Here is a 25,894-nt window from a genome sequence, read left to right as displayed (position 1 = left end):
TTTTGCACATTAGTGTGACCCCTCCCCCTTTGCTGTTTAGGCGATCTGATCGAAAGATCACATAATTAAGGGGTGGATAATGTAGCGTCACTAGGTATGGATGGGTTGAGCCATATTTCGGGTAAGGTGAAACAAGTCAGGGACGAATTCAGAGAGGTCATCTGCCACTTCAGCTACATGCTTAAACAATGATCTTGTGCGATGGAGGGAGAGGGCGAGAGTGAAGTTAGATTCACAATTGTTTCTAGAATGAGCGTAGTGTGTATTGTTAGTTGTGTCATCTACTTCAATTCCATGTGGACAGGTAGCTTTTTCAGTGCATACCAGAGGGGGTATGGGGCACATTCTGCCAATGGATTAGGCTGGATAAGGCAGCATACACTGTGCCTTTGTGGTCGATGTAGTCCGTGTTGCACCCAGCAGAGTCCTTGTGAGACGCGCCGGCAACGAGATTAATAACCGCTAGGCTAATAGGAACCGTAGTTCCTTAGTGCCCGGCGTGCGTTAATACGCGCAGGAACAAATCGGGCGGGTGGCAGGTAAGGTGGAAGTTAGCTGCACAGGGGTTTCTAGGCCGTGGTGCGCACTAAAGAAAGTACATAGGATGCATAGGGTGGTTACAGAAACATCCCGATATGTACAGTGCGGTAATCCACGTGCCACCGGCAATATCAGTGTGCTGATATTAAAGTACAATTGCACTGGCAACTGGTTTCCACTTACTTAAATATGAGAGGGATGCCTGACAAGGATCTCGGCGGCAGCGGCGATGGTCGGCGAGGACTGGCGAATACCGGCTAGCTTTAGAAGTGCAAACGCTGAAGCGCCTCACATTTCACTAAATTGCAGTAGAGACTTCTGGGAAATGAAATCTTCCTGTGGGCTGCGGCCTGGGAAAGAATCTAATGTTGCAACATTAGGGATCTTCTGAAGTAGGTGATGAAATTAGGTGACAAGTGATTCTATGCGCTGTGTCCGCACTCAAATTTCTTCCTGAAGAAAGCCACTGAGTTCCCAGCAAATTTATGAAATCCTGGCAATATGGAGAAATCCAAATTGTATTCTTCAAAACAAGGTTTAGCGACGTAGCCATTCTGCGCACCATGTTTCAGGCTGAGTAGTGTAACAAAATGAACACGAAATTGCACTTAGTATTGCGCTCAATATCATTATTTTAAACAAAGAAGCCTATTAAGTGCAGTACACATCAACACGTGATTCATGACTGTCTACCAATTTTCACATTAATGAGAAAATAAGCGATGAGGTAAACACTGATCTCCAGTGAAGATCTGTAAGGCACAAGCACCGGGAGAATACGCTGGTGTCCTCCAGGCGCGTGTTATGCTCAATCCTGCAGACAGCAGCTTGACTTGCATGGCTAGTATTAGGGAGGTTTTTGTACAGGACTCTGATGAGGGCTGTTTAACCACCCAGTCTAATGGCAGAACAACAAATCCAACCAAATGGAAGCCAATCCCCTGTAAATGTAGTAGACCAGGCAGAGCAGCCAGGCTTCATTCCAGGAGGGAAGAGGGCTGGCCGGGAGTATCCGTTACTCCACACAGCTAACACGAGAAAACACCCAACACTGCCATTCTCTAATATATTAGGTTAAACATAAGGACTTTGGGCCCACGCCAGATTAGATGGAGCAAGTGCAGTTTCCATACATGGAATGTAAAGGGGGGCAGGGTCAAGGAAACCTAGACATAGTGAAACATTGGATTTACAGTCATGATTAATATCCTAGAAGCCACACAAAGAATGCACACAGTATTCACGCACCTCTAGCACATAGGAATATGCTCACAATCCACACCACACAGTACATAGGTGGAGCTGTGGGGGGAGAGAAAAGGTGTTGCCCATAAGAACATAAAACCACAGAGGCAGGATTAATACAGGATTGTAGTACTAGTGACAGCGGCGCCTTATGTTCCCACAGAAGGTAGAAATGCAAGTGTGGCAACAAGTGGCACAAAGTAGAAAAACTCTTTTATAGTAGTAGGATGAGATGGGAGATCCCGAAATGCAGATGAAGTCAGGAGCACCAAACAAAGTGAAAATAAATAAAACATTACATTCGTAAGATGGACTGTGATATTAGTAATCACTGTTTAAGCAAAGTAACAAGGAATTTCCTAAAGCAAGAATGTAATGAAGGACTTTACAAAGTCAGAACGGATCAGGTAATGTTCTAGTCTTTGGACCTAAACTCCTGGGCCTCAGAGCGTCCTTGGAGTTTAGGTCACTGTCCAGGTAAGCCCTTATTAGATTAGAGTTGAAGTTAAGTGTTAAGTGTTTTAAAGATCACCAAGGAAAATGGGACCACGTTGGTAGGCAGTTCTATTGTAGTGGTGAAAATCCTAGTAAGTCAATTTCTATAAGTGCAGAGATGACAGCAAACAACCCTAGAGGAACCCAGGGAAGACCCCCTTGAAGAGATCCAGGGCCAAGTGGGAGTCCTAGCAGGACTTACCCTCAAATATAATACAATGGAAAACATGGTTTAAAGATATGTGGAGTAATCTACTATGGACAACAAGGTAAATTCAGGAACCCACCAAACAGGGCCCCAGCTATAATTACTCAGCGTTGGTTCCCAAAATACAGATAAAGAATAACTAAGCAGCCTAGTTAATACAGATCTTTTACAGAACAAGATGAAGGATACAGCCACAGAAAGTCTTGGACCCTGAGCCAATGATGACCTTGATGCTTAAAATGAACAACAATTACCTTCATGGGAGTGGGTCCCATCATCCAGAAGTAAAGCCAATGACAACGGTTGCTCAGAAGTACCTGACGACATAGGCAGGTTTTGGCAGAAAATCAGGCAAAGGATGGCCGAACTGCGGCATAAACAGCCCCAGCATGAGACGATGGTGAAGAGGACCCAGAACAGCCCATAGGAGAGGATGAAATGGGGTCCCAACATCCTTTGGAGTGGTGGAAGCTTTCATCACTAGCCTGCAACTTTTTGTGATAATTGGGAGGAAGTGATAGGAAAATGACCAAGACAATTGTCCCAAGAAAGAAGGGTTAGCCCAAGCAGATAAGGAGGACCAGTGGGCGGACAATGAAAACCCAGGAAGGACATGCAGCAGACTCAAATCCAGACTTGAGCTTAGTCTAGGATGCAGTGCCCAGCCAGTATGTTTGTAAAAATGCAGGTAAGTGAACTGGCTCAGCTACCGAAAATCTGACAGAGCCGAGGGCAGAATTCGGGACAACGAGCCCACATTAGCGCAATGGTAATTTTAGGCCTGCCTCACGGTTACAGTGCACAAAGGAAGCCGAAGAAACAAAATGGCTGAGAGTAGGACTTAAAAAAGGCATCAGTACCCAAATAGCTACAGTAAAGGTACCTTGTTCTACCAATGGGGTACCTTGTTCGCCCATCTGGTGAAGCCAAATCTAAACGTAATGGTAGCTGCACCCAGACTATTTCCCAAAACCAATGTAGTATAATATAATCATCATTTGGCAAAAGTTAGGTGATTAAAGAACAACTGATATGATATGATAGTTTATTTATATAGCGCCTATACACAATGTGTTTCAAAACGCTTCAAGGCAAGGGAGGGAACAAGGGAAAATATAATGACATTCTTACAGACCATGAACAGTAAGGATGTGAAATTAACTATCGTACTCGGCCTGACGACATTTCAGATAGTGCAAGAGCTAAGACATAGATAAGGAAGGGAGGGGGAGAATGGGAAAGAAATGGAAACACACAGGCAACTACCATACTAGGCCTGACAACATTTCTGCTAGAACTGGAGAAAAACAAAAGGTGAGGGAGAGGGGTGCAGAAAGGGAGGGGAGGAACAAAACAAGCGACTATCATACTAGGCCTGACGACATTTCAGATAGTGCTGGAGTGGGGTGGGGAGGAAAAAAACAGTAATGGGAGGGTGGAGGAAACAGACGAGGTTGCTATCATATTAGGTCCAGGTACACTTCTGATAGAGTAAGTGCATAGACGAAAGTAAGGGGAGGAGATAGGAAAAGGGAGAAGGGAAAGAAGGAGAGAGTAAGCAGTCAAAAAGAGTGGAGAAGCAAGAGTGGAGAGCGAATACAATTGCAGAAGTCAGTAGTAACACATAATGTTGCAAGCCAGGATACAAGATGAAGATGGGAACAGCATGATTCAGGGCCACCATGAGTACAAGATGCAAAGGAAGTCCAGCATGAGAGATGGGAAAGAGTGATGCACTGTGAATGAATGAAGTCCATAAAAGTCAAATCCAGCATTGGCCACAAGACGGTGATGGTGAAACCAGAATGGATCAGGACAGAATCCTGCAGAAGTATGCTGGAGGAGATTGAGAGGGAGCAGGGTAGAAGAATCAAGCAAAACAGACAACACCTGTGTGCGAGAAGGGGGGGGCACAAGGGAACATCACAGGGGAACCAGAGGGGGTCGGGATGGCCTGTGGGGCCAGAGGAGGTAACACATATTGGTGCATGCTTACCTGCTGTCTGAGCAGGGGGTCGGGCCATGGGTCCTCCTGGTAACAGGTCCAAACAGGAATTGCCCTTTTCTTCATCTGCCCTTCACTGCAGATGCCCGGTGGGCAGGGCTTAGGCCAGGTGACCTAGATCATCTTGCACCTGCTCCCCATCTGCAAACGAAATGAGGCTGGAGGGCTCCTTAAGTAGGGAAACAGAGCGGCAAGCAGGAAGGCACCAGGTGGGCAGGGCTTGCTAAGTGGTGAAAAAGAGCGGCAGGCAGGAAGGCACCAGGTGGGCAGGGCTTAGGCCAGGTGACCTAGATCAACTTGCAGCTGCTCCCCATCTGCGAACGAAAAGAGGCTGGAGGGCTCCTTAAGTAGGGAAACAGAGCGGCAAGCAGGAAGGCACCAGGTGGGTGAGGCTTGCTAACTGGTGAAAAAGAGCGGCAAGCAGGAAGGCACCAGGTAGGCGGGGCTTGCTAAGTGGTGTGCTCGCCTTGGAAGCAAGACGACATGGAGCAACACAGGTTCAATTCCCGGTTCCGCGCTTATAACTAACCTATCATATCATATGCCAGGACCAGATACCCAAAAAGCGATGCATTGGCATGAGGACATCTGCTCACAAAATAGGTCAGAGATCCAAAAAATAAAGAAGTAAGCAGAAATACGTTTAGGGGACTCACATATTCTGCCCTAACAACTATAGACTTGACAATGGCTGCATTGCTGCAGGGACTAGGTAGCCATTGCACAAATAATAGCAACACAATGCAGTAATCCCCATATTGAACCATAGCAGAAATTAATAAACTAGTTCCCTTTTAGCACGGGCAAATACCTGCATGAAAGTTATGAGGTAGGTGGATTTAGAATAAATACATTGTTGGATCTGTGGAACTCATTTGTGTGTCTAGCCCCAGTCACAAGAGAGAAAGCTCTAGGTTATTGGAACATGATCACACTTTCAGCAGAAGACCTCACCTCATCCCAGAATATCAGAAATAATGTATGGTTGGATATGCAGCCTGCGTCCCAGCACGTGTTTATGCTGCCACTTGCACAGTGACCCTTTCACACCTCCATCTCTTCAAATAGGCCATATTCCATATTTATAGGGCTATTGTAAGACCCTGGAATGCTCATATGCCGGTAGGATTATACTTGGCAAACTGTAGAGTCAAACCCGAGCTACACCACATTAATCCAAATCCCCCTCATCTTTTTCATCTGTGTCTCACCTTCTACCCTTCTGAAGTCTGTAAATTGAGTACCATTAAACTCTTTAATACTAAAACAAAATATTGCAGAAGTGGGAAGCATATTTACAAATGTATTGTTATTATTATTAATATAACATTTTGGATACTAGGTGTCACATTAGGGATACCTAGTGTAACCAAGAATCAATTCTACAAGTGTGAAATGGTAAGAATGAAGGTGTGAAATGAGAAGAATGGAGGTGTGAAGTGGGAAACTGAGGTGGCCCTAGAAATGTTTTTAAAGTGCCCCCTTTTACACCATGCGAGCAGGCCCAACGGTTTTAAGTAGGGTTTCAGGGGTTCTACCACAAGAAACGTTGGAAAGAATTGGCCAAATAGTGCATTAAACGTAGTTCTTCAAAGGGATGTGAGGCAAAGGAGAGATAAGGAAAGGCGTTGAGGTGTAGGAGAGAATTGGTAAGAATAGAAGGAAACCAGGGTACCTACACAAACAAGGGGGATGGATAGATCATTATCTACTAATTGGCTCTGCCTAAATGCCTCAAAGACTGAACTTATGCTATTTGGACCCCGTCAGGCACAAACTAAGCTGGGCCAGGAGTACTCGGGCTTCAGGATTGACGGCAGCGATATTAAAGTTGTACAGAAAGTCAAAACGTTAGGTACTTTTATGGAGAGTAGCCTAGATTGTGAAGCTCATGTCACAGCCATCTCTAAGAGCACCAATTACCATCTCAAAGGTACCATCCCATCCCTTGTGACTGTCTTTTTTAATATAATGGTTTTGTAGCTGCAAAACCATTTTATTTAAAAAAAAGACAGTCACAAGGGTTGCTCCACTTGTTTTAATCGAAAACCGCACTAAACTTGTGAGAGCCGTCATCTTACCACGTGTGGACTACTGCAATGCGCTTTTAGGTGGGGCAAGTAAAGTTGACATTCATGAACTACAAAAAATACAAAATAAAGCCATCTGCATCATTTTTCAGATGAAATGTTCAGAGCCAATTACTGTTGCCAGGAAAAAACTACACTGGCTCCCCATGGAAGCCCAAATTCAGTTCAAGCTACTAACTATTTGCCACAAATGCGTCTTTGGGAATGCACCAGTCTATCTGAAGGACGTCGTTAGTATCTATCAACCAAAAAGAAGTCTCAGATCAGCGGAAAACTTCTTATTAGTCCAACGTAGAGTGAAACAATCTCGTGGGCTTGGTAGAGCGTTTCACACCCAACGTGCTAGGGCCTGGAATGCCCTACCTGCCACTCTGCGTAAGACTACGGACCTATTTATGTTTCGGAAACAATTGAAGACGTATCTTTTCAATTAGCACAATCTCTTACAGGTAGCCTGCGACTCATCTGTCTCTCGGCGCCTGGATGCCTACATGCTTTGGCGCGGTATAAGTAAAATAACAATAACAACAATAATCATTGCACAGGTGAATTCATCAAATTTAATTTCAACTAATTATTTTAGCAAATTTCACTACAAATATATACAGGTGCAGTAATTAAGGTGGGGTGTGGTGTGGAAGAGGGGCCCAGGGGGGTTCTGTCCCACATATATTTGCAGCACAATAGTTAAAAAACAAAAAAATGGTTGAAATCGAATTCAACGATTTTGCCTCGACCAAATAACATAGAACCCAACAGAGGGACACCAGGAGATTTCCAGAGTTCCCTGTAGGCCAGTCCACCCATAGAAGGAGGGGGTTGTGGAAGGATACAGTTCACGGGCACAGTCCTCTCCCTTCACAGCATGGTATGGGCAGGATCTGTCACTGACCCATTATTGCTGTCATTCAGACTTTGCAATAGCAAGATATTAAAGGAAGCTGTCTGACTGGGATTCAAATTCTTTATATTGTTTCCCAGTGAGTGAGATGATGCATAAAGTTATGCCTGTTCAGGTTCTCTATGGCTACTGCTGGACCCATTTGTGGACTTTTGGTTATTACTGTTGCCAGACCGCCTTCCGCTGCATGTTGGGATTTCATCCCTGGAAAGGGGATACGGCAGGGGCACTCGTCTTCGCACCACTACATTTAGAATAAATGCTGAATTGATTATACCTTCCTCCTGCACACCCCAGCACCAATCCCCAGTCCTTTTCTCCTCTTGGATAGGACTGTGGCACACTTCATGCTTGGTGGATTGCAAACTGCCAAATGAATGTTTTATTCTCTCCTGTCCTCCCATGCCCCATAAGCAGGAACTCAAGAGGTTTCTTCCTTGATTTGTTTCTACTTTATGAAACACTCACTCTTCAGTGACTCTGGGGTCACCTGTAGAGGTTGGAAGACACCTTCCGGCATCCCCCTCCAGCAGAATTCCAAACATTTGCAGAAAATTAAAGCAGGGTAAGTAAGACACGGTTATACTGGCAGGCTCTTGATCCAGCGATACTTTAGCTTATGAAATAGGGAGAGGGTCTTTCAGTCCTAGTGTGCATGTGCATTGAACTGTGGTTACCCTGAGGGATCTTCTAGGCCTAAATTCACCTATTGCACTAAGGAAGCTTCAGAGCCTAACACCGGCTCTCATCCAGAGGTGATTCCTCAGGATCCTAACACTGGCCTTCCAGCTGAGGATCTCTACAAGCCTATACCACCGTCTGTACCTTCCACAGGTTTCCCTGCTAATCTCATGAGATGTAAACCATTGGCTTCTAAGTCCAGTGCCATAAAAGCTGAGCTGCCTGGGCCTAAAACTAGGGACATTTTGCATAAGACCAGAGATGTAATGACACTGAACCCAAGCAGCCCATCTGAAATGGTTCCTGTGCTTGGCACACCTCACAGCATCCCGCGAAGCATGAGAGATCACATGATATCTTAAATAAACAGATCCTAGCTTCAGCAGTGGCAAATACGCATGAAGTAATCGGGAAGCGCCTTCAGCTGCTGCTTAAAGGGTCTGTAGTGTTCACATTTTAATTGATTGATCTATTATAACATTCTACAGAATTGTGATCCTTTTATGTTAAGATTCCACGCAGACTATTCAAATCAGATCATTTCTAGAAATGAATAGGCTAGGGTTCATTGGTGGCCCAGGACTACCTAGCGGTATAATGCCAGATCACCTACTGTACACTATCTGGTAGATGGTTCGGGAATCCCCATGCATCAGTATGCAGATGATAACTAGGTGTACTTTCAGAATGCCCATCTCCCCTACAGACTTTCTTTGGGGTATCAGTCATTTTTATTTTATATTTTTAATTTTTTTTATTTTTTATAGTTCATTACAAACTTTTAAAATATCATCATTTTTACTTTATGAATTATTTGTTTCCAAATTGCAAACTATTACGCTGAAGTGTGATATAGGAAAATCCAGATAAAGTTATGCAATTTGACTTACTTTGTATTTTTTAAGCAAAACACATCAACATTTATTTTTGTTTTCATTTCTAATGTCGCACTTTTTGATTCTTCCCTGGTCATCTGATACTACTGTTCTGAACGCTTCTTCTTAATGTGCTTCTCTATGTGAATATTGGAACTTTACTTTAGGTCCTGTTCTTTCATTTGGTCCTCATGTAAATGAGCTGATGAAACCTGGAAACTCTCATTAGTTTGCTCTTAAAGCTAACGGGACTTGTTCCTGGGCCTTATTTGCATTTGTTGGTGTATATTTGAGCGATATGTTCGTTAGGCAGGAGTATTCCATGATGGGTTACAGGCCACCCTTGCTCCTCTGAGAGCTGTATTGCATTCTGCTTTCTGGCCAATTCTCAGGGTCAGGAAAATTAGTTCGGATTCCTTCTATCGTGAAGAAATGTCACTGGTTAACACTTGAAGTGTCACTCCACATCAAAATTGCTGGTGTCGCACAATTTACAATATGGATGCGTACATTTAGCTACATTCCAATCAAAACTGTGATATTGGGAAGCAGGGAAGTTAGTGGGACCTTGGAGAAAGGGAAACCTCAGTGCTTGATACTCCCAGATGTCACTATGCCTCCTTGTTCTCTTGTGCTCGTTCCCCTTTTTAGCTTATTGATTTTCTTACATTCAGAAGCATGCTAAGACTTGACTCATGCTCAAAGTATTTTCTTGATATTCTTTTTTATGTCCCCAAGACTGCATTGAAGATTTTCTAGATTGTTGGGTCTGTCTGAAGCTTAATCATTTATTAAAGATGTTGGATGCTCAATTTTGGATTGTACTGATTGATTTAATTATATTTGATATTGGTACACGGAAATCATTATTGACTTTATGATATGATAGTTTATTTGTATAGTGCCTAAACACAATGCGTTTCAAAACGCTTCATGGCAAGAGAGGGAACACAGGAAAAATACAAACAGTGAAAATTCCTACATGGCCTTGAACAATAAGAATGTGAAATTAACTATCGTACTCGGCCTCGCGACATTTCAGATAGTGCAAGATCTAAGACACAGAAAGGAAGGGAGGAGGTGGGCGGGAAGGGAATGGGAACAGACAGGCAACTAACGTACTATGCCTGACGACATTTCTGATAGAGCGGGAAGATCACAAGAGGAGAGGGTGAGGCAACTAACGTACTAGGCCTGGCAACATTTCTGATAGAGCGGGAAGATCACAAGAAGAGAGGGTGAGGCAACTAACATACTATGCCTGATGACATTTCTGATAGAGCGGGAAGATCACAAGAGGAGAGGGTGAGGCAACTAACGTAATATGCCTGACGACATTTCTGATAGAGCGGGAAGATCACAAGAGGAGAGGGTGAGGCAACTAACGTACTATGCCTGACAACATTTCTGATAGAGCGGGAAGATCACAAGAGGAGAGGGTGAGGCAACTAACGTACTATGCCTGACGACATTTCTGATAGAGCGGGAAGATCACAAGAGGAGAGGGTGAGGCAACTAACGTACTATGCCTGACGACATTTCTGATAGAGCGGGAAGATCACAAGAGGAGAGGGTGAGGCAACTAACGTACTAGGCCTGGCAACATTTCAGATAGCGCTGGAGAGGGAGGGAGAGGAAGAGAACCGAGAGGGAGGGGAAGGAGACAAACAATTTAGCTATCATACTCTGTCAGAGGACAATTCTGATAGAGTAAGTGCATAGAGTAGGAAAGGGAGGGGGAGAAAGAAGAAGGGAGAAAGGCGAGAACAAGAGTAAGCAGTGAAAATAGTGGAGAAGCAAGAGAGGAGAGACAATACAGACATTTCTCACATCCAATCAGAAATTTTAGAGTGCAGTCAATAGCAAGTGGTATTGACTGCATTCTTCTTTCATAAGCATGCAGAGAAAAAACAATGCAAGATTTTGCTTCAACAAAACACTTCCCTTCTCAGATAACCTTTTATTTGCTGCAACATGTTAATTAACATACAAAAGAGAAAGATAAAAACATTGCAAAATGCTTCACTTTCTTACAGAGAAGCCATTTACTTTTACATGTCACCTCATGTATGTTCAAAGTTAAACCTGTTCTCCTTCAAACAAGTTACAATTAACTTTAAGAAAAACCATGTAATTTAAAAATCTACACAATGAAACCACATTCAATTTACTTATTCCGGTTTGTCTATTACTTTTCTCACTCTTACAGCACAATTTTTTCTTCAGCACAAACACTTCAAAACATGTATTGCTACTAGCAGCATGTGCTAATAGCCTAATAGACCTCTGGTGCGGTCAATATCGCTCTGGATAATGATACTGCCCCAACTTCACAACTTGGTGGTGGGTCATTATCCTGTGATAACGATCCCTCCCACGGTATATAAGGCTATATTAATATGCACTACGTATAAATGTCAAATAAACTCAAATGAATGTAATTATATTGTGCACCAGATATCCCTGCCTCTAGTTTGTGATGAATGGTCGTGAAGATTAGGCCATTGTCTCAGATGCCCTAAAACGATGATAGACCACAAGGCTTCTGAAAATAAAATCTAGATTTGATCTTGATGTCCATTCCAATTATAGCCCCAGCACCAGAGTTTATGCAAATGGGTTATCAGAGCAACGAGTGCATGTGTTTCTCTTCTAGAAAATTGGCATCCATGAGTGCCTATTGGTGATTGGTGAGACAGAACGTGCCCCTTTGTCCATGATGAGTGGATGGCCAAATATGCCTTGTATGTCACCCATGTAATTTAACAAGTTGACTGCTGAAGTGTAGTATTGCGTTTCATGCGTATGATGAGGATACAAAGGCAGCTGTTACACTTTCTAGGTGCTCTCTGAAAGATATGGTGAAAGAAAACCTGTGTACTAATGTTCTGGGCAAATAAATGAAATGCACAAGTCCTACTATCCTAAGGTCCAGAGGCATATCCCAACACCTGACTCGGAACACCATTTTCCACTGAATGCTAGCAACAGTATTCAGTAAAAAGATTGATAATGGCAACATTTTGGCTTATCGAACACTGTAAAATCTCATTCACTGACTTGAAGCTGTTCAAAATGGTTCCTCAGAATTATATTTAAGATGCTCAGAAAATCACATATTTGACTAGTGCCAAAGAATTCACACTGGCTCTCTCTTGAGACCTGAGCTACTGGAATCACTGTTATCACTTCTATTCACGAAGACAGAGAAGCACACATCCAATGATCCCAAGTAGGGATAATATGATGCTTAGAACGCAACAGTGACTATGGACATGATTGTTGCAACTGCAAAGGGCTCCCGTTATATGTCATATAATCATCGTTTATTCAGCCAGGAGATGCTATGGTTGCCAAATGATCTAACGAATAAAGCCCAGATCTACTGTTAGCGTCTTTTAACCAGTAACCGCATAATCTTTCAATTATGTGGTACAATATGCATTAGTGTGTCAATATAATACTTTTAAAAGTTTTTTATACCAAGTAAGACACAATTAAGGGTCAATAAAGTTAGTGTCTTTTGTTTATGTTTAGCAAGCTGACCAAGTTATAGAGGAGGGTAGGGGTATTATCAGAAAGCATTCGATCCTGTTTGAATAATGTTTTAAGGATTATGAATAGTAAGGAATGCTGTATGGTATTGCAATACTATTACTTTATGATACGTGACAGTATTATCGATTTTACATTAAGGCAGGTCTACATGAACTAGAAGAAATATCTGAGAAATATTTCTGAATGAATATAATGATTTTTGCAAGTTTGAGGAACTATTATATTGTGTTGATTGCTGTAGTTTGATTTTTTTAATCCACTAGAAAAGTAGTGGGACAGTTCAATCTCCATAAAATTGAAATGTGCGAATTGTTACCGTAGCATACATATAAAGGTTAATAAACTACATAAACTGATTTTCCCATGGACGAGCTACCTTCAAAACTCCTTGAACACGTGGAGCGGCCGCATAGTGGGCATTCTGCGGCAGTCTATGGTAGAGAGGGCTCCTGAGGGTGCGTCACCAGAGGCTAGCCCCAGCGCAGCAACTACCGGCACCAGTTGGGAGGAGGACCGATGAAGACTCTGTAACTTCCGCCCCCCAAGAATGCCGCTACTGGGCCTTGTGCCACACCATCAACATCAACATTAACAACAAAGAGGCACGCGGTTAAAACACAGACTTCTCTTCACTCACCAAAGCCACAAGCGGGCGAACCTACAAGTATGAAAGAAAAGCACAGCAACCAGCAGGTATTGTTAGAAAACTCACAAAACCTGTGGGCAGCCGGAGATCCGGATAAAGGTGAGGTGGAGGAAGGTGAATCTCCGTCCTCGACTTAAGAATTTCTCACCCCAGCATAACGTCCCCACCCCTGAGGCCTTGTGTCAGGATCCCACATTACCTGTGGACAGCGGGCTGTGCCAACCCCCCGGAGGAGGGCTGGTCCGTCCATGGACGAGAGGCCTTTGATAGCAGGAGAGGTGGTCCCACGACAGGACGAAGGCGTTCCGGGACCCACTGGAGGGGAGAGTCGGACGGGGGTGGTCACCATCTGTCACGCCGGACTCGATCGGGGAGTGCACGGCACGGGCGGACTAGTCCGGACCACGTCTGTGGACAGGACATGCATCAAGTCTTCAGTGCTGTTCTCGATGGAGGAGGTGACCATGCCCACGGAGGGGCTGGCCCTCCTACTGAAGATTGAAGGCCTGGCACATATAGCAGTGTTAAAACTATGATCCATGGTCCTACTGACCTCAACGTGCATCTTTTTTCATTTCCTAAACTCGGCATATCCTCCGAAGGTGATGATTCAAAAGACTCAGCCACCGAGCCTAAAGCGTCTTTACCGCAAACTCGACAATCCCCTGGTAGGAAGAATAAATCAGCTAAAGTTCAGCACACAAGATCTAAACGCCCTGGCACCCAGTTAAAAACTCAAGGCATAATTCATGGCCAAATGAGCCAACGGAAGCAAATTGGCAAACAAACCACACAAATACCCTAAAAGATTTCTTTACAAGACAATATAGGCAGAAAGCAGACAGACTGGGAGAGGTCTCAGATGCAGAACTGCTAGAGGCATTTTTGGACTCCCAGGCCTCCACTAAATTCCGCAAAACGGACAACGGAACAAAGAGACTGGTGAAAACTATACCTAAGAGCCCAAGATGGCATTTTGGATGGGTTACTGACTTACAGGTCCCCCTTTTTCAAAGCTTGGCAGTTCCGGCTCACAAAATTGTACCTACCATCAACCAAACGAACAGAGAAGAGATGGGGACCTCTGATAAAACGCCTCCTACAAACTTTATATCTTTAGACGACTTGGAATCTACCTCTCGGATGTCAGTGGGTAAAAACCACTTAGAATCAACAAAGGAAGGCGCTCATCTGGTTCTGCCCCTGACATCCGCAAATTCCACCAACACTTCGGAGCTGACAGGGACATCTAGCCTGGCCCAGGAGGGGCCTCAGGACAAGATCGACGGCTACACATTAATTAAAAATGATGCCCTGAATTCCAAAGACACAAATCTGGACCTTCAAGATGTCTTTGAGCAACCAAAGTCAATAGAAAAAAACTCAACAAAAAAACTCTCATCCTGGAAGAAACTCACAGCCGCTTTTATCTCTTCATCAACACAACTATAGAGGTTTGAGCGATTTGCTCATAATTCTTCAAAGGAGACACCTATTAAAAAGCCAGACATCTTCTCAGTTGTGTCCTCAGTTTCAATATCTTAGGCACCTTTTTGCAAACTTTGAGTCCATAAATGATAACCTCAAGGACCATACTTAAATTTTTGCAATGATGCACTCCAAACTAATTTTTAGGGGTACATAAACGCCTTAGAACGCAGACACTATGTACCTTCTGCCTTGGATCAAACACATCTTCTTCATCTAGTTGGTGACAACTCTCTGATAACAGCAAAATCGGGCATCTGCAAAACTGCAGATTCAAGTACACAAACTGTGAATTTACCATCAACTTCACAAACAAAGCTTAGGAGAAATTGCACAACGGCAGCCTCAGACATCCCGATCCAGCCAATTGAGCCCTCAATGACAAAAATCAAAAAAAGAGTTGAAAAATCGAATATCTCCTCTGATGACGAAGTTACTTGCACGGATGATACTTTGCCCTGCAAAACAAGAAGACCGTTGAGGCAAGCAACTTTGAAAAGCACAATGGCACTTCTTGCGCCTTCAAACAGTTGTGTAAGTGCATTTTCATCATAAACAAACCAAAAAGTTTCATCAGTTCTTTGCTTAAAAACTGCAAAATTAATTAAGACAGCTGCACCGGTACAAATGATGGCTCAACAGCGCTAGCGTCTTCTACACAAAAATAGGATCCATCAATACGGAATAAAGACGCGGCTATCAACAACATCACTAACCACTTGGAAGACGACCAATTTATCCAGGCCTCTCCAAAAACACTCAAAGACTTTCTTAAGCATAAGGACTTAATGGAACTCAGCCAGCATCACGAGGATCCAGAGGTCAGCCCAACTTGGGACCAAGACCTGTCTCCAAGTTTTGCTTCTAGCAAGGCCCAAATCGTCCAAGTAGACCCGCAAAGCTTTTTGACCCTAAGCGACCGATTTAAATATTTAACTGGCACCAAAATGAAAGATCCAAAGTCTAACCAATTACATGCTAGATCGAAGCAACCTGACCAAAAGCCAGCTACTTACCAGTCAAGAGCAAGAAATTCACTTGGAGAACGTACTCCAAACAGCAAAGCAGGACTTGACTATAGTAAACAACAGCCTACCTTGAATTTAGAACAAAGCCGGCATTCGAGAGCAGAGTTTCCAAGCCCCTTAAAAAGAGGATCAAACCGCCAAGATCACTAGCCTAGAGAGAAAGGGGTGCCAACCTTAAAACTCAGACAACGTACAGGAAAGAGGAAATACATGGTCCTGAATAGACGTACAGTCTTGAATTTTCTTCACAGCCTCACATCACTTACATCTGTAAAGTCTAAAGACTTTAAAATCGTAGAACCAAGTCATGAAGGAAGAAAAGCTATTTGTCACCTTTATACATCCTCTAAAACAGTAGACAATATGCTAAGAAGCTCTTCGGGCACACTTCAAAAACAAGGGTTCGAGTTGAAATATCTGAAAAGTGTCGACAAATTTTCATCATACATCGACAAGAAAAATAGCCCACCGAAAGACACATGGAGCTCACTCCAAAACGACGGATATTACGCTTTGGCCTCTGGAGCACTTCACAAAAGAACAAAGGATTCACAACCACTCCAACTAACTAAAGAAGTGGAAACAGGACCTGTAGGTCTTCAAGAAACACCTTCCCTTCACCGAAGGACTCAAAGTACCTCTCTTGCCACAATGAAGACCGACTCAACTCGACGTCCAAATCGTCCACAGACAAAAACAGAAATATCTATTGTTCAAGCAACAAAGGATAGACCTTTGTCAACAAATGGAATGGCCAGGACAGCACTTAAACACCATTCATGGTCATGGCTTCCTAAAATCCTTTCAGAGCGACTTCACAAATAGCTATCACCTACTCAAAAACTTAAACAGGCAGCATCAACATTATCTTTAGGTTGCTGGAACACTCAGGGCTTTTTGCACTTGACAGTCCCTGGGGAGATAGACTTGGGGTCCTTCGACATCTTGTGTCTACAAGAATTATGGCTAAAGGATAAACCAACTTTGGACGGCTTTGACATAGCCTTTTCTCTGGCAAAGACAGGGGATAAAGGCTGTCCAACCTCTGGCCTTTTCATCGCTGTTCATTCAGGAAGTGGTTTACAGATTGAAAAAACACTACTGGTGAACCCTTTTATCCTGACAGCCTTGCTCTCATGGGCACACAAAGAAAGGCTTACTGGCAAACTTTATGTAACAAGACTTTTGATTACCAACATCTATTGGAACCCAAAGGGGATTCAGACAGAAGCCTTGCTGGAAATGGTAGCGAATATAATTGACTCTGCATACATAGACTGTCAAGGGGCTGACTTGCTGATTTGTGGTGACCTAAATGCAAATTTTCCCCCTACAGCGATACGAGTTAAAGAAACAAGATGCGTCCAGACCAAAACACGAGGCAAAGAGTGGTCTAAATTGATGACATCAAGAAACCTCTTCAACGCAGCTACTATACTAACTGACAAAAATGATACTCCTACATGGGAAAGATGGTCTTCTAATTCTATAATTGACTACATCTTTGCGTCACAGTCATTTTTACTTAACTTGATCGAAGCAAAAGTAGTAAAAACATCACAAAGCGACCACAAGTTACTGTATATTAAATGGTCTTCAACAAATTCACCTAAGCCCCACTATTCGGCAGTTGTAGAATCTACCAGTAATGGCAACCGCCTACGTTTGTCTGTGAAAAACATCAAGGAACTAACAAAAACATACATGGAAACAGACGACGACATGCAAGTCAATTACAGACCACTCTTGGAATCATTTAGAGGTGACAAACGCTCAAAAAATAAAAATCATGAGCCGAGGTGCCATATCCACATCTTTCATTATCTTTTGGTTGCCTATCGAAACTAAGTTCACAAAGCCAAAAGGCTAGTACCTCGACACAACACCGAAACCAACAGAGACCACGCGAAAGATTTATTGAAGAGTTATAAGTCCTGGCTAAGGTCATATCGGCTGGCTCTCTATCAACGTGATTCTGAGGAAATGTTAAAACAATTAAAGAACTCTAACTCCTGTGACTGTTGGAAGCTGATTAGAACACTGGGAAAATCCCCAGACGCCCTTACTAACTGCATTCCGGAACATAGGGCTGCCTCCAATACCGGCTCCGGCACCGGTCTTGTTCAATGGGGACTTACCGGTGTAGTCCGACCCTGGCGGGACCGGTAAGTCCCCATTGAACAAACCATTCCCCATTCCCATTTGAGCCCCTATAGGGCTCAACTAGAATGGAGAGGTGCTAATAACGGGCTGGCGAATGGCAAGTCCGTTATTAGTGCCCTGATCCCTTAGCGGGACCTGTAAGGGACATGTGGTCAGACCAAGGGACCTCAGAATCAGGCGGTAAGGGATTACCGGCCTCGGTCTCCTTACCGGGGCGGGTGTCCCTTACCGCCCGACTCGTAATGACCCCCATATTTGGGTAAAATTCTACCCCAATTCGGCATCAGATGTTACATCACTAAATAGAAAATTCTCCATGGGTTGACCTACATGATACAGAGGATATTCGGCAGATAATATCAAAACTCAATAATTCGAGAGCACCATGGCCAGACGGAATAACCAATATCGACATAAAAACATCACCAGTCGAATGGTCCAAACTAACATGAATTATATTTGAAAGATGTGCTAACTTAAGAAGAATTCCTTCATCTTGGACCACGTTGGTAATAGTCCCGATTTTTTAAAAGGGCTGTAAGGACGACCCTCAGAACTTCGTCCAGTTGCCCTGCTTGATGTTATTGGGAAAGTCTACGGAAGCTTGTTACTAAAAAAAAATCAATTTGTGGGCAACTAACGCGCCTTGTGCTAATCCTTTACAATCAGGGTTCAAGAAAGCAGCATGCACAAGCGTTACCATCATGCTGCTCAGCAACCTCAAAGCCAAGGTTTTCGAGGGCAGTCCTCGAATCTTCTTAGCCTTTATAGACCTCAGCCAAGCGTTTGACCTTTTAAATAGGTCAAAGCTTTGGCAAAAGATAGAAGGTTGCCACTGCCTGTCGGACATTTTAGGGCCCTTAAAAGCCCTCCATACAGATACTAGTGTCCGAGTGCGGCTGAGTAAACAGGGTTCACACTCATCTGAAATACCTACAGCCAGAGGGGTCAAACAAGGCTGTCCACTCGCCCCCGGCTCTTTTCTTGGCATACTTTGGAGACTATAAGTATGCTAATTCCTTGACAAGATCTTTTCCACCGGCGTTTGGCCAAGAAAAGGTGCCTCGCCTTTTGTACGCTGATGACCTGATTCAACATGATCAAACAGCCATTGGCGAACAAAGCGAGTACACACGATCTTGAAATAAATAAATAAAAAACAAAGATCATGATATTGGAGAAGACTAGAAGAAAAGAGAAGAGTTAAACTGGCATTTGGATGGGTGCAGAGTCATAAAGGTCCTGGAGTTCAAATATTTCGGCGTCATGCTCGACAGCACAAAAACAGAAAACTCAATGCAAAAGCATCTTCATAAAAAATTGAGAAATCTTATCTCACAAGCCGAATTTCTTGATAGGAAGTACAGACGTTTTTCTCTGCAACCGACAATAAACTTCTATAGATCCAAGTTCATCCATAGATCCCCCATAGGGGTCAATGGGAACGTGGAGGGAGCTAATAACGGGCCCGTTATTAATAGGCCTGTTATTAACTCCCTGGTCCTCTTGCGGGACCCACAAAGGACGTCTGGTCAGACCAGACGTTCAGAGCGGGTCCTGCAAGGGAACCTCGTAATAGGGCAGAATGGGTTTACCGGCACCATTACAGGCGCCGTTAAACCCATCCTGCCCACCTCGTAATGAGGCCCAAAGTATTTACAGTGGCAATGATGGCACATATTTGTGCACACAGAATATGAAATAAGCATTTCCAGGGCATTGCTGGCAAATATTATGTACAAAACCCATCATGAACATGGGGTTTGCAGTGTTAGCATTTGCATGGATTGTCAGTCCCATCATAAAGTGTTTTACAATGGAGAATTGTCGCGGTTTCCACAATGGGACTGCTGACAAATATTGTGGGTGTGTTATCAGGAACGTGTGTTACATTGTCAAAGCTGGCATATATAGCTGACACAGCACCATGAACATGTTTTACATTGAACAGGCCTGACACCACTGCAGTGGTAATGTGACACAGTACAACAGCGTAATAGCGAAACATAAACCATATGTTAATGGGGAAGGACATCATACAAATGTTGGTGCACAGTTGATGACCTAGTATCTATTAGATTTGTGATTGTGTATGTGTTACCCCACAAAATCAATTGTAAAATATCTGGATTTTCACTCCATATTTCTCTAAAACTGCACACCCAAGCTGCATGCACTACCTGCGGCATGCCCCCACACCAACCCCCTACTCACCCACACAGACCAACCCCTTGTGGCAATTGTCCGTCCACACCACACAAACTACACATGTGCAGTTTGTTTCTTTTCCATCAACAGCAACCATATTCATCTTGCCGCTCCCGCCCCCACATACCAACTCTGAGAAACTCAGCATCCATCGAAACAATTAGACTCATCAAGCCATCCATCCTTTCTAGCCAGACAATACAACTCTTCCATCCAACGTTCTAGTTACCCATAAACCACTATAAAAAATGCCAAACATGCCAACTTCGCCAATGCTTTTTCTAAAATCTGGCTCACATCACTGGCTCATATCACTGACTCATTTCACTGGCTCCTATCACTGGCTCCCATCACTGGCTCATATCCCTGGCTCCTATCACTGGCTTCAATCACTGGCTCATATCACTGGCCCCTATCCCTGCCTCCTATCCCTGGTTCCTATCACTGGCTCATATCCCTGGATCCTATCACTGGCTCCCATCACTGGCTCATATCCCTGGATCCTATCACTGGCTCCTATCACTGGCTCCTATCACTGGCTCATTTCACTGGCTCCTATCACTGGCTCCTATCCCTGGCTCCCATCACTGTCTCATATCCCTGGATCCTATCAGTGGCTCATATCATTTGTAGTAAAACCATCACTGAATTGCTCGAGTGTGGTGATGTCTTGTGCTTTCTTTTCACAGCGGAATTGAACACCATTGCGCCTATTATTTCCAATTTCTTCCTGGCATCGTATGCCCTCATTAACTTCTCCTGCTTCCACGCGTCATTGGCCAAGTCCCCAGGTATGGCGATCTGTGCATGCAAAGCTTGTATGGGAAACTGTGATGCTGTGGGATGCGTAGGCCGTAAAGCAGCCCTTTACCAGGGCACGAGGGCGAAGTTCGCCAATTCTAGGCTGCTGGAAAGGCTGCCTGCCATTCTCCGTGTAAAGTACCTACAGCTTAATGATCGTTCCAGTGGCAAGTTCATTGTTTCTATGCATTTCCTTATCTGCAAAACATGTCTTGATACACATGCACTAAGCATATTGATGTGTTCTGTGTAAAAAATATCAACAAGAAAACCCTAGATTAAATAGCAATTACCTATTTAATCACACGTTGAAATCAGTGCAGCCTCTGCATGAGTGGGGTACGTTGGCGTCTATGGGGGAAACTCGCAACCTTTCCAGGCTACCCCTTACCCCACCTGCGATCCCATGCCATGTGGAGGGAGCTCCCTGTGCACACCAGCCAGCCACCAACAACCTCCTACTCCAGCCCCACCTCAAAACCATATTCATATTCAGTTTACAGTTTTGAAGGTTAATATTTTAATAGCTTATAAGACAGTTACACGTTCCTAGAAATGTGGAATTAAAAATACCAAAAACGCGAGTGTTTTGTTACTTGTTTCGGTTCTGTGTGGCTGACGGATGTGCTTAGTAACGGGTAGTACGCTGGATATAGCGAGTGAGGCGAGAATGGGAATCCTGGCACGATTAGCCTTGGAAAACACGTCCAGAATGAATCACTCTTCCACTGCTGTGCATTTAGAGATTTTCATTTCGGTGTTTTGCGTGGGGTGGGATGTGCGATTGTCCATAGTGCGCCTATTTCCTTCGTGGCACTTTTTCATGTTCTCGTCTGAATTAGGGTTTCCCTGCAGACGCACTGCCAGCTAGTGCCACGAGGAGTGTGCTTATACATGTTTCTCATTTACTCTCTCTAGGTTGGAGACCGGCGTTTAAATATTACAATCTCTGGGTGTCTTTGTTCGGAGCTGTAGTGTGCTGCGGTGTGATGTTTTTGATCAACTGGCAGGCTGCGTTGCTCACCTGTGTTATTGTGTTGAGTCTGTATATCTATGTCACGTACAAGAAACCGGGTAAGTTCATAAAGCTTCAAAGATGCAGTCTGTTTAACGTTCAAAATTATGTTTTCTTCATGTGCAGGGACGGTGTCATTACTGGTCGATGTAATTGCCTTATAGGCCACCATAGCCACAGTTACACGCCATTCCATGCCTGGAGGCTTTCTTGGCATTAATTAAGTGTTCTGGGCATTAAATACATGCTTTATGACTGTTAGAAACCAGGCCAAACGGTTTACTGTCCAATTCACAGCATGCTCAAAGGTCAAACTAGTTCCCTCACTGTGACAATAAAATGGCCACCATGAAAAGATAATCTGAGCGCTTCCCAAAGGATTGACAATGGCAACAGTTTTCAGTTTTGTTTAGGCGTGGGATGGGCTTTTTCCCGACTCGTTTAGGCGTGGGATGGGCTTTTTCCCGACTCTGTCATAATGCGTCCAACTGGCCCTGAGATGACCACAAATGGTGCAAGTATCTAGGCATATGATGGCAGTATCTGGCATATGCCTTGCTGGCTTTACCAGAGCCAAAATCTATTCGATTTACTAATGTTTGTTTTTATCAGGTATTCAGTGCAAGTAACAGATGCAAGGACATAATAGCTCAACCCCAGAGTTTGGTATTTAATGTAACCCAATTGTGTGTGTGTGTGTGTGTAACTATTATTCAAGCTAACAGAATACACTGTATCCTCCTCTTACATGCACAAGAAGCAAAGATATGACCTTTGCGTGCCTACAGATCACTGCAGTAGATGCATGAACCCACCATAAGCTCATACTACTTATACAATTTATAACTGAACTACAGGTGACACAATGAGAAGAGCTGTGGGGTGAAAAGCCAAAACTGGCTCATGGTTCTGCAGTTTTCAGCTTTATTTATGTATTTAGTTTTAATGTGTTTTGGTTTAAATAGAAACACTTTACACATATGAAATGTATAGTTAGTCAATTGATCAAATCCAATTTTACATCACAATATTAAAACTTATTAAAATACATCAAATATGAAAACATACACACATATAATCTAAAATACTGAATTCATAATTCCGTCCCTCAATCATCAACATTATATACAATCATACAATCAATCATATACACTATTTAGGCAAGTCCAAATCTTCTATGACTATATTGTTAGACACTATACTCGAAACTCTGAACCATGCCATTTGCAGGGCTCAATTCTTAGCGTTTACACATCGCTTCCAAAACGATGGAGACTTTATCGTGTCTAGAGGATGTACACATTTGCCCAGCTGATTCATATATATCGGGCCCAAATTCGGGCATTCTGTGGGGACATGTTTCGGCATCTCCAAGACTAGCGGGCTTTGGCATATTCGACAATACCTTTCTTCTTCCGACAATGAGAGTGACGAGCCTATAGAACTTAAAACAGAGGGGCGATTTATGCGCAACAAAAGTATAAATCTGCAAAGTTGTTTGGAGGGGCATATGACTAAATATGGCTGAGCCTTTTTTATACAGATATAGTATGTCAGTGCCAAATGTATAACTCTTTAGGGTTGATAAGTATGAAAAATGTTCACACCAATCCCATAAGTCAATTTATCTCTGCAAGGATTTATTTGATGCATAATAGCCTTCCTCCCAATTGGAGGTCCAACCTATAAATTCTCACAGCTGTGTCATACTCTGCCTGCAGTTTGGTTTTCCACCATTCTTATTGATTGCTTCACCCAAACTAAATAGGAGGAAATTCGTTGGATTACTCATCATTGTAATATACAGAAGTGCACACTTTTTCAAGACTACTGCTTTAAGAGAGAGATTCCCGAGCTCAAGGCATATGATGGTCATGGGTACACAGATAGGAAGACCAAGAAGCCTTCTCTGAAATCTTCCTTCGATCCGCTGGAGCCAGTTTAAGCCTAAACTACTCGAACACGCAAGACCATATGTGTTAGCCGGTACTACAGGTTTTTGGCCTTTGCCTTTCGTTGTCGGTTTCCCTCTGCCGGGTTCACTCTCGACGATTTTTCCGATGCACAGTTCATGCACTAATTTTCACCATGCAGGATTCACTTCCCTTAGCTTTCGCAATCATCTGCCAGTCAAAGACTTCCGACGGTACAGGGGATTCTACAAGGCCCCTGTATGACCACTTGACCTTTCTTTGCCTTCACTGAGTAGCCTCTGAGAGCAGATGAGGAGCTTTGCTCTCTTAAGTCTAGGACAGATTCCACTGAAAGACCTAGTGGGGAATATCCCGCCTTCACATAAAGGACCTCTTTGACCTTTATCGCTCTCCACAATGCAGACCTTCCCTGGGCTCCAACCATATGAATGACGCAGGACGCAGAAACCCTAAGTAGTCTCCTCTTCGCGTGGGAGCACATTGCTCTGAAAGATTCTCCCGCCCTTTGTTTTACCAGACCATCCTACACTTAGCATATCACAAAGGCAAGCAGATCAATCCCTGAATGTTTCTTTTGAGGCGTATGCCCCGACCATGGAGGCAATGGCCCGCCGCCCAAGTTAAGGGCCCGGGCGCTGCCCATCAAGGCTCCTCGGAACACAGGCTTGCACTATAGAATACAGCCTTTGTTCCGAGCATCGTGATTGGACAGTGCCCCCTCCCAGGGTGCTAGTGACAGCATGGAGTCTATAGCTAAGCACATGGATGCGTTACCGTGACATACCAATCATTAAACACAGTGCTGTCTTATTATTTGCACTGCTGCAGAGTTCTGCGCTTTTCGATTATGAATGATAAGGAAAAAGGTGCATCCTCAGCACTTTTTACATTTGTGTTAATTTGAATGTCCCTATTGTATAATTTTCTTAGCCAATTGTAGTACTGAATTCTGGGATACTCTTCTAATACCCTGGAATTCAGCACTTCCAAAGATCTCCATTTGAGCTGAGTCAAACTATCAAATACTTGTATCGACATGTGCCTCAGCTCCAAATGGATTGACTTGTTCGAGCTCTGTCAAACCCCGATTGTTTAGAAAAGTGCAAACCTTTCCTTGAGCCGGTCTGTCTGTCCCTAATTTAAGACCTCAAATGAGACCCATAACAGTTATCCTAAAAACAGCATCCATTAAAAGAACTGCAACTTTTGGAAGCCACCCAACCCAATGAAATGCCCCACTCTAATCTGCAAGGTGTCACAAACCCTTGAGGAAATTATAGCAACCGTGTCCTGTATTTTGTGAATCATTCCCTCGTGTAAATTAGGCTTCAAGCAGGTATTTCTTAATCTGGAAAATAAGGACAGAAGAAAAGGAAGTGGGCTACAGTCTCTTTTTCACTTGGCTCAGGTGATCACAAGCAGGCCAGCGCTTCCTTCCTCTCCCAATGAAATTCTCAGTTGCCCAATCCAGACTTGGCAAGAGTACCCTGGATCTCCCTGTTACGTGAAATGTCACACCTCTCCCTTTCCATTAATGGCCTGTGGATCTTGACCTAGTCTTTTATAGATTACAGATGAGGTTCTTCGCCGGTCTAATGGTTACAGATGAACTTCCATGGCCTTTGTGAGGTTCTATACCTGTCTATGGGCTTCAATACAAGGTTGGTGGTGTGGGGAAAAAGTGGTGGTAATTCCTTTACCAACACTTTTCCTGCACCACCAAAGTATCATTTTGAGTGGATTTACGCTGGTGGCATTAGCGAGTGGTACATCTGCCGGTTTTCAGAAGAAAAGTGGAATATTCACCTCCAGTTTGTTGCTGGTGGTAAATCCACCACCTTACCTCAAATAATCAGTGGATTTGCCGATTTCTGCCAGTGGTATATTCACCCGAAATCCCCATGGAGTCCTATGTACTTAAGAAATTACCACCACTTGTAATCATATGTTGACTCCACGGGACCAAGTGGTGGTAACAGTAATTGAGTTTGGCGGTAATTCTCTGAATTTACC

The 25,894-nt window shown here is 43.6% G+C and overlaps 1 protein-coding gene across 1 annotated transcript in view; it reads left to right on the top strand.

Annotated features, from left to right (window-relative positions):
* The window catches only part of LOC138577272 (solute carrier family 12 member 2-like), a 953,949-nt gene that overhangs the window by 805,247 nt on the left and 122,808 nt on the right, over positions 1–25,894 (top strand). The window contains exons 13-14 of the mRNA XM_069649614.1: positions 20,821–20,922; positions 21,851–22,006. Of these exons, the coding sequence (XP_069505715.1) occupies positions 20,821–20,922; positions 21,851–22,006 (258 nt within the window). The remainder of the gene's footprint in view (positions 1–20,820; positions 20,923–21,850; positions 22,007–25,894) is intronic.

The sequence above is a fragment of the Ambystoma mexicanum genome, chromosome 1p (assembly GCF_040938575.1).
Source record: "Ambystoma mexicanum isolate Mex_15411 chromosome 1p, UKY_AmexF1_1, whole genome shotgun sequence".
In the NCBI taxonomy this organism is placed as follows: domain Eukaryota; kingdom Metazoa; phylum Chordata; class Amphibia; order Caudata; family Ambystomatidae; genus Ambystoma; species Ambystoma mexicanum.
Note: the sequence above shows the minus strand (reverse complement) of the source record. Positions and strands in the feature narration are given on the sequence as shown.